Raw genomic sequence first — 10,471 nt, 5'->3', positions numbered from 1 at the left:
TATATATATGTATTTTTTTTTTCAAATGAATGTTATTCTTTTAATCTTTCTATTAGTGAAGGAAAAAAGGAATATGCCTTCCACAACATTTTTTTTTTTAATAAATTAAGCAGCACAACCATTTTCAACATTGAAAACAATAACAAGACAAGAATTATTCTTTTTTGTTCAAAAACAAGAATGATTTCTGAAGGATCATGTGACACTGACTGAAGACTGGAGTAATGGCCGCTGACTGGTTTTGCTATAACAATAATAAACTGCATTTTAAAATTTATTTTAATTTAGAAGAGTCATTTTAAATTGTAATAATATTTCAGAATATCACGGTTTCATTGTATTTTAATCTAATAAATGCGGCCTTGTTGAGCATAACTTTTCACATTTTTATTTATTTTTTTAAATCTTACCACAAACCTTTGAAGGTAATGTAATTCATGCATGTTATTTTTTGTTACGTTCACTTTTATTAAATGGCTTTGATATAAACAAAAATCGAATTGCCCTTCAAACCATATTATATCAAGCATCTGTAATTTAATTTTAATTTGTCTCTTTTTTTTATTCAGATTAAAAAACATCAATAAAATAACAAATATCAATAGAATGCCATTGCAAGCACCACACAGAACAAAACAGAGCTATTGTTCACCACACAGATGGTAAGCAGTCCATTTCCCCACATAAATGCTGCCTCTTTTGAAAAATCTGTCAAAGAATTTTGCTGGTGGGGAGTCCAGTAATCTTTCGCCCTTTGACGCAAGTACAGGTCAATTATCAATGTGTATGCTATCAGCCTAATGAGGTGTACAACTCACTGTGGAGCCTGGAAGGCAGTTTAGAGTACATAAAATGGCCACTGAAGATCAGTTCTGCTCAGGTGCTGCGAAATTGGCAGAGTTTCAGATCTACAGACAACAAATCCACAGAAACGGTCAAAAAATAAAAAAAAGCATCACAGACAGACTCTGCTGTGACAGACACAGGTTGGGGAGAGCTCTGACCCAAAAAAACTAATACAAAGCAAACACTTTTCTTGTCTTGGAAATAATCCTTCCATTGTTCTGCAGCCAGATTTTGTTATTTAACTTGTCTAGGCCAAAACAACCGTGAGTTCAATTGAGGCCAGTGTATGCAGCAGCCCTGTCGGTTTTGGTTTCTTGGGGATTGAAGGGAGTGTGTGTGTCTATGTACAGATAAACAGAGTGGGAACTTCACAGGTAGGGTAAAGACTGCATTCAGCTCTAACTGCAAGTAAAATAAAACTGTTTAGACAATCATACGCTGCTTCTCCCCATCCGTAACAGTAGCTTGTTCTATCCGATGTGGCGGATGCTCTATTGACAGCTGTCAACATATCACACTTAATGACAGAATTAGCGAGAAGAGTCATGCATATAAAAGCTTGGTAGCTAATGTATATTCTCTCCCAGAGGGGAAAACGAACAAGTGACAAGTCTAGCCAACGCTCAGTTAATGTAACCTGTCGGTGGAGAGCGCAGAGCTCTCAAGTCCCATTCTCCTCTCGTGATTGACAGCAGAAGAGAGATGCGGAAAGATAAAGTGTCTTTGACGATCTATGCATCAGAAACGTGACTTCGTTACAGAAACATCAGGAAACAAATGGCTGCGATGGGTCACCACAGATCTTTGGTTTCAATCCCAGGTATGAAACAGACCATTATACAACTGACTAAAACAAAAAATAGCCTACTACAAAATTGCGGAGTACAATTTAGCACACTTTATTAAATAAAAAGGTAACTAACCTTTTTAAATAACTTAAGCGAAATCCTTGCTAAACTCTGTGTGCAAGAGGAGAAAAGTCCCAGAGAAGTCTGGTTCTGATGGCCTAATTGACATCCTTAACATGAGCTTCATGCTTTGATATGTATCAGTGAAAAAGGGCGTCTGAGGTCATACAGTGCCTGGAGCACAGTGCAGATCCCAGGGTGTGAAAACAAACTTACCATCATCTTCTCAAACAAGTCCATGATCTCTTTCTCCGACAGGTTCATGGAGCGCTCGTCGAAGAGCGGCTGGGGCACAGGCAGCTCAGTCTGGTTGGAGATAGGGTCTGTGGGGTGCTGGATAAGAGGCTTCTCCTTTTTCATGCCTTGCTTTCGAAAACTGGTGATTCTGTCACGCTGGAAAGACAGTTCAGTTAAAGTGAAGTAAATAACTGGTGCATATGTCAGAACATATAAACAGCACATATATCTGACAGTGGAAATGCTAATACTCTGCAAGGAAAAAAAGCTGTTTAACATTTATGACCCTGTGAAATACCTCTGTTTATGTATTTCTTACTAAGACAGGATGTTTAGGAGAGGCATATTAAAGGGTTTGTCCATTTTTTGCAGGGGAAAGGACATTCTCATTTGATTAGACAAAAATGTGAACTGCAACATGAGTCAAAAAATAATCATTTTATTCAGAAAGGATGCATTAAATTGATCAAAAGTGACAGTCAAAATTTTAATTGTTGCAAATGCTGTTCTTTTACATTTCATTCATCACACAAAAATATTAAGCAGCACAACTGTTTTCAACATTGATAATAATAAGAAATGTTTCTTGAGCAACAAATCAGCATATTAGAATGATTTCTGAAGGATGAAAATTCAGCTTGGCATCACAGGAATAAATTACATTTTAAAATGTATTAAAATAGGAGGTCATTTTAAATTGTAATAATATTTCATAATATTACTGTTTTATTGTATTTTTGATCAAATAATTGCAACCTTGCCTAACATAAACTGTCAAAAACGTTTTTAAAAAATCTTCCCAAAACCATTTATTTTTTAACAGTAGTGTAAATTTTCAACATTCAAGAGTATACGAGCATATAAATGGCCTTAAAGAGAATACGCATGGACTAAAAACCGCAAAACTCCCCTTACAATTTCACAGGGGTCTTTTTAAGTTAATACAAAACAGTTTGGTTACTTATCATAAAGTTTTAAAATCTGGTTTAAAGTTCATAGCTTGATATTTGACTTACCTGCTCCCTTGTTACTTTACCTTTCCAAGCTGTACTTTTAAAAGCATGAGGGGATATTACCTGTGTCATCTTTCCACTTATTAATATTCACTTTACAGTCATAATGAATACAGAAACAATATCACAGACAGCATTCTGCACTATATTAGACAGCAAGATGTGACTATGAGTGTTTAAGGTTTCTAATTAGAAAGAGATGTGAGTGACTTCTGCCAGCATTCCAGTCATGGGTTACTGGATCAGAGAGAGTGAAAACAGACCATGCACTAGTAGTCACTGTTAGTCTGTCAGTGAAAACAAAGGGAACATGCATATATGGATGAATTCGAAATAAATGAATTAAAAGAATCAAAACACACTCTGTTGTAAAATGCAAGTGTTCAAGGAGAGCCCAAAGTCAAAATGAAGACAAGGTCTGGCAACTTATCATGAACGATTGCATCAAGTTGCCATGTGTCTGCTTGAACTCCAGCTTGCTGACCCAGAGTGAACTTTAGACTGATAGATTATGACGGACCCGATGACAGGGTGATTTAAAAAAATGTTTTGTCTTTGATCTCTCTTTGTCAATCACTTCACTTTAACAATGCTCTGAGAGTCGTGGCGAAGATGAGAAAAAGATAAAGAAAGACACACAAAATAAAAGAAACAGACACCTTACCATGTCATCAGCCAATGTTTTTATGTGTATGTTCTGTTGAAGGGAAGGGACAACATAGAAATGAGGCCCAATGGAAACACTGCTATGCCTTTGTGCATGGGAGAACCCACAACCACATGCAATAAATGACAGATTTATTCAGCAAACAAACAAATAAATAAATAAAAATCAGATCATAAGCAAACGACCAGCTGCAGCAGAGAAAGCTGAACCCATTGCTAGTACAAATCATCTATCATTTAAACAGACATAAACTAATCTCTGTTACATGTAGAGTGGAGTCTATTCATTTACAACATAAACAAATCTTTGTTTATATGACATCAGGACTAATGAAGATAAATTCTTTAAACATATCACTTCACACCAACTGGCCTTACAAAAACAGAAATTAAGCTCTGATGACCAAGGCTAACTATAAACAGACACGTTCTACCCAGTATCACAGCAGAGACACCACAGGAAGAGGAGAGCGAGACAGACCACTCTGAGGAAATTTATTACGGAAACAGCAAAAGTTTGCCAAGGATCTTTGGTCCTAGTCTGTCTCCTTTGAGCTCCATGTGTTCATTCCAGTCTGACTTCGTTTACATATACATTTCAGTTATTCCAAATTACATTTAATATGACTGCAGATTCCAAAATAAAGTTTGCATTTACCCTAAACTCTGAAATCTAATAAAAAACCTGTAAAATGTATTATAAAAAATATACATATAAAATATAAAATCAATTTTAAAAAAGTAAACTTAAATTTATGTCATTAAAAAAGACATTAATTCTGAATAAACAATGAGATTAATTATTAAGATGCTGATAGGCTAAACATATAGCTAGTGAACCCTACTGAAAAGGTTTTCCAACCTAAAACCCCTTTGGCCAACCAGATTAACCAGAATATATTCATACTGTTCACTAGCAAAATTCGAATGCTAATTACTCTATAATCCCTATGAATACAGCTTTAATATCCAGATATTATCTAAAAGACTACATGAAATTCTTATAAAATTATATTACTTATAAAAAAATATATTACTATAAAAAAAAACATTTGCCACACCACAGAACCATTAAACTGAACTAAAGAAGGCACAATAGGTGATTAAAATCAGGGGATCTGGGAAAGCTTTCAAAAGATTGTTGACCAGTCATGTATGTGTGTTTGTGTGTGTGTTTGTGTGTTTAAACCTGTGACTTTTTCTTCTGCAGAAACAAAAGATGATATTTTTTAAGAATGTTGGGGTTTAAACATTGGACCCCATGGACTTTCATTGTATGGACAGAGGTGAAAAAAACACTACAAAACTTTTCTAAATATTGGCTTTGTTTCACAGAAGAAAGAAAATCATGCCAATTTTGGAATGACATATTTTTGGGTGGTGAACTCAACTGCTAATTTAATCATTTATATTTAGTAGACACCTTTAATCAATGCAACTTACAAATGAATCACTACCACAACAGAATTTCATACATGAAAATTGCTGCAAATCAAAGTTCTAGAACTGCTCAAAAAAGCATGAACACTAGTACAGAGATGTCTGTGAAACAAGAGAAAAAGTGACTTTCTGGTAAAGTGAAGTGAGTGACGTGACGTGGCCAAGTATGGTGACCAATACTTGGAATTAGTGCTCTGCATTTAACCCATCCAAAGTGCACACACACAGCAGTGAACACACACACACACCGTGAACACACACCCGGAGCAGTGGGCAGCCATTTATGCTGCGGCGCCCGGGGAACAGTTGGGGGTTCGGTGCCTTGCTCAAGGGCACCTCAGTCGTGGTATTGAAGGTGGGAGAGAGCGCTGTACATTCACTCCCCCCACCTACAATCCCTGCCGGTACGAGACTCGAACCCGCAACCTTTGGGTTACGAGTCCGACTCTCTAACCATTAGGCCACGTAAAGATGGTGGACCAAAGTAGTCTTGCTGGCTGATCTCATCAATCAACCTTATAGTGACACAAATACAAAGGCAATCCCATGCTGGATAGCAGAATCCAAAACCCAACACATGCAGGTCTATCCAGCGGGGTCTGCTGAATCTCACTGTGAATTCTGCTCTTCATGAAGCAACCCATTAGATACATCTTTAAACCTGATCAGTCTGACTGTATTGACCTCAAACACAATTTAAAAAACACCACTTCTCCTCTCTTCCTTCATTCACTTCCTAACAGATGTGCTTTATCTTTTTGGCTACAGCAGAAAGAGCTGTATTATGTATAGCTGTATTGTAGCTCCATCTCATTTATGAGATGGAGCACGCAGGGGAAGAGATGGGTCTCCATATGCCGTGCGGAGCGGGATGAGTGTTAACGAGCAGAGCACCGTGGAGGAGCTGCCATAATGCAGAACTTCCCGCAGGTTTCCTCACTCTATGGTTAATCTCTCAGCCCCCCGGTCCTGCGCTTACCCAGCCATTATAGCGCTGCCCCAGGGCTGCAGGCTGCACACTGCTTTTTGCAACAGTTGGGATGGAAGGGGAGGTTTGATATGAATGGAGGTGTGTCATGGGAGTGAATCATCTATAATGATACACAAACCTTTAATAACAAAGAACGTTTAATGCTTTAAAATGGTCATAAAGAGGTCCGTACTATGCCCAAACCAGACTTGCCAGCAAAGACTTTTATGGAAAGATATTGTTAAAATAATAATGACTGAATTGGGATTATTGTATTACAGATCCAACAGCCTGAAGTGGCTTCATAGTGTAAGGCCCTGTATAACACAAGATGTGCATTTGTTATTGAAAGTAATTAAAATCTTAAAATCTAATTAAAAACCATTTAACAACTTTGCATAATTGCGTTTTGACTCCAGGGCTGGTCATTAATATTGCAGCTCGACAACACATCAGGCACTCAACCAGGCCAAATATTGCATTATGATTTAACGACACACCTTCAGGGCAACATAACTTTATTAAATTCTTTATCAAAATAAAGCTATATTCATTAGAGAAAATTCCCAAACCCCCACAACAGCAGTATTAATGCAGCCCCCAGCTCCTGCATAAAGAGTGACATAAATTGCAGTCGAACAGGTCAACACATTACACAACTACTCAGGCCCAAGTTAACTCTTAAGTTTGCTAATTGGAAACACTTGAGAGGAGAGAACAGCGTCGTTTTAGTTAGAGAGTCCTAATGTAAGGCTCACTTGTCAGCAGAAGTGCAAATGGTGCTATTATGCGAAATGCCACTAGATGGCACACACCATTCAACACATCCAGTTGGTCAATCAATGTTTTACAAGAGCCATTCTAAGCATTAAACAGCTTACAAAACATGTCCAACAATTTGGAGAGGAGAAAGTAGCTTCTAGCTGACACCACCTGCTTCGCTGGCCATTCTTACATTGGGAAAACAACCAGAGAGGATGGGGTTAGCAACAAAAATCTGTTGCAAATGCTTTCTGGGAAATCGGGTTATTTTAATTGGTCTTAATTGTACTCAAACAACGGATTGCTTGAACCCAACAGTTCTTGGCAACTCGCAGTCACTCCGTCTCGAGAACGGAGCTTTCAGTGGCCAGCAGCTCCTCTCGTTCACACTCTTCACACAGGAATGTTTTAATTAAATACACAGCTGGGAAGAGTGCGCCAAACCCTATAATAGACGTACACAAATATCAGGCTAGATTTCACAGCCAGAATCAAGATATTAAAAAGAATGGGTTTCTAACTGGCCATAAACCTTGGTTATGCAGATAATCCTGCAGTACAGTAAAGCCCAGATCACTCTTGATTAAATATCAGCGCTGCTCTTGTACTATGGGGTGCTCACTGCTCACAAAAGCTTTGACCACTACCCTACCAGATTGTTGGTTGTATTTGCCCACAGAGTGAGAGTACAGGCCAACAGGATACCAAACAAAAGCCTGATGGGAAGAAAGACAATGGTAATAGCACAAAGGGGGTGGCTATGGGACACGTCAGGTGAATAAATCACAAAAATTAATTTTCACAATGTCTGCTGCCTCAGTTTTTATGATGGCAATTTGCATATACTCCAGAATGTTATGAAGAGCAATCAGATGAATTGCAATTAATTGCAAAGTCCCTCTTCGCCATTAAAATTAACTTGATCCCAAAAACATTTCCACTGCATTTCAGCCTTGCCACAAAAGGACCAGCTGACATCATGTCAGTGATTCTCTCATTAACACAGGTGAGAGTGTTGATGAGGACAAGGCTAGAGATCACTCTGTCATGCTGATTGAGTTCAAATAACAGACTGGAAGCTTTAAAAGGAGGGTGGTGCTTGAAATCATTGTTCTTCCTCTGTTACTATCATGGTTACCTGCAAGGAAACATGTGCAGTTATCATTGCTTTGCACAAAAAGGGATTCACAGGCAAGGATAATGCTGCTAGTAAGATTGTACCTAAATCAATCATTTATCACATCATCGAGAACTTCAAGGGGAGAGGTTCAATTGCTGTGAAGAAGGCTTCAGGGCTCCCAAGAAAGTCCAGCAAGCGCCAGGACCGTCTCCTAAAGTTGATTCAGCTACGGGATCGGGCACCAACAGTGTAGAGCTTGCTCAAGAATGGCAGCAGGCAGGTGTGAGTGCCTCTGCACGCACATTGGCTACGTTTACATGCACAATATTTGGTTCAATCGGACTGAATTCATTCCGATTCATGAATCTGAATGTAGTGTTTACATGAACGCTAAATAAAGTGATCGGGTTGATGACGTGCGCGTTTATATGTCACAAGCTTCAAATCGGAATTGACTTTTTTTGACATGCGCACACTGCACAAATATAGAGTTTCTCACTGTTTGCACATAATAACCACTCTCCTACACGGTTTCTTTATTTCTTTTTAACAGCAGAATTAATATTTATCCATTTATGGATAAATATAAATATAAACCGCTGTGCCATGCTGCTCATATTTATCACGCAGTAAAAATGCCCCTCTCCCCATGCCCAAAACGGGTTGCCTGTGGATGAGTATCCAAAACAAGGACTGGAGGGAGGTTGTCCTGCTCCACTTCACAGTTGCCAAATGAAAGGAGAGTTTTATAATGACAGGACCACGCATTTATACAACACTTAATTCCTTTATTCAAAAGGAAGAAATTTGTTTTTCGTTCCACGCGTCATACATCATTACGCTATTTCTGCGTCATTGCACATGCGCAGTCCTTTCAGTTTCGGGGTTCAATCCGATCAAGTGTTTACATGCACTCTCAATCGTATTAGAAAAGGAATAAACCACCCCCTTCAATCCGATCGAAATTTCATTCCGATCGAGCTCAATCGGATCGATTAAGGTGTTTACATGAAGGCTTTTCAGTCCGACTGAGCCATCAATCTGATTACAAATGGATTATTTGGTTGCATGTAAACTTAGCAGTGAGGCGAAGACTTTTGGACAACGGCCTGGTGTCAAGAAGGGCAGCAAAGAACCCATTTCTCTCCAGGAAAAACATCAGGGATGAGCGATCGATTGAAATATTTGTCCTCTGGTTCTCCGAAACGGACGCAAGAAACATCATCGCAGCACCACACGTGAAAAATGATGTCCCGACTGAGAAAATGCATGTGAACTCAAGTTGGAAAGCTCTAATAATACAAATCCAACACATCTTTGTAGTAACGCGAGGGATTTCTTAATTGCCCAAAATGTCCGGGATTCGGCTGTTTTCTTAATCCCACTCCCGCTGAATCTCTGACTATTGCCGCCTGCTCCCGCGATTTTCGTGTCCACTCCTTTAAACATTCTGATATTGTATATAATTTTGGCGCATCAGGGAGCCGCTTTCAGGATGCGATGCATTTAAATATTTTTGAATGAGCGTTTGCGCTGTTTTCTTTCACTTTCGATTTCGTGATCACACGCACTCTGTGTAAAGGGAGCAAGCACATCTTACAAGATCAGATATTTGTCAATGAGCGCAGAATCTTATGAGCAGCAAATACTCCAGCATGGTCTTGTCAGTCATCACTCCTTATTCTCGACCTGTGATCAGTCAAAGCTGACTCCGGTAGCTCTTGTTGGATGCAGGGTTGCCAAGTCCGCGTTTTTTCCACAGAATTGGGCTACTTTTAAACTGTTGCCATGGGTTGAGTTTCCCAAGTGGGTTAAAGGTTTGAAATATTTATGAAATAAATTACATCTAATGGCCAATCCATCATTTTTGGGGGGGATTTTTTATTTATTTATTTTTTAATAAGTATCGGTTCAGGCACCGTTTATCAGAATCAGAATGAGCTTTACCGGTTCCGGTTTAGGCACTGGAACCGTTTTAAAAGTATCGGTGGCATCAAAGAGCCCACTTCTCTCCAGGAAAAACATCAGGGACAGACTGATATTCTCCATAAGGTACAGGGATTGGACTGCTGAGGACTGGGGTAAAGTCATTTTCTCTGATGAATCCCCTTTCTGATTGTTTGGGGCAACCGGAATAAAGCTTGTCTGGAGAAGAAAAGGTGAGCACTACAATCAGTCCTGTGTCATGCAAACAGTAAAGCATCCTGAGACCATTCATGTGTGGGGTTGCTTCTCAGCCAAGGGAGTGGGCTCACTGCCTCACTCACAATTTTGCCTAAGAACACAGCCATGAATAAACAATGGTACAAAAACATCCTCCGAGAGCAACTTCTCCCAACCATCCAAGAACAGTTTGGTGATGAACAATGCCTTTTCCAGCATGATGGAGCACCTTGCCATAAGGCAAAAGTGATAACTAAGTGGCTCGGGGGACAAAACATCCAAATTTTGGGTCCATGGCCAGGAAACTCCCCAGACCTTAACCCCATTGAGAATTTGTGGTCAATCC

General features: G+C 39.1%; 1 protein-coding gene across 1 annotated transcript in view; it reads right to left on the bottom strand.

The window, feature by feature from the left end:
- The window catches only part of LOC107690091 (protein diaphanous homolog 2-like), a 153,940-nt gene extending 143,887 nt beyond the window's left edge, over positions 1 to 10,053 (bottom strand). The window contains exons 1-4 of the mRNA XM_016488329.1: positions 9,910 to 10,053; positions 7,451 to 7,558; positions 3,669 to 3,701; positions 1,971 to 2,147 (exon numbers count right to left, since the gene is read on the bottom strand). Coding sequence (XP_016343815.1) covers positions 1,971 to 2,147; positions 3,669 to 3,701; positions 7,451 to 7,558; positions 9,910 to 10,053 — 462 coding nt within the window. The remainder of the gene's footprint in view (positions 1 to 1,970; positions 2,148 to 3,668; positions 3,702 to 7,450; positions 7,559 to 9,909) is intronic.
- Between the last annotated feature and the right edge of the window lie 418 nt (positions 10,054 to 10,471).

Source organism: Sinocyclocheilus anshuiensis, unplaced genomic scaffold (genome assembly GCF_001515605.1).
Source record: "Sinocyclocheilus anshuiensis isolate Anshui unplaced genomic scaffold, SAMN03320099.WGS_v1.1 scaffold1737, whole genome shotgun sequence".
NCBI lineage: Eukaryota > Metazoa > Chordata > Actinopteri > Cypriniformes > Cyprinidae > Sinocyclocheilus > Sinocyclocheilus anshuiensis.
This window is presented reverse-complemented; position numbering and strand designations above follow the sequence as displayed.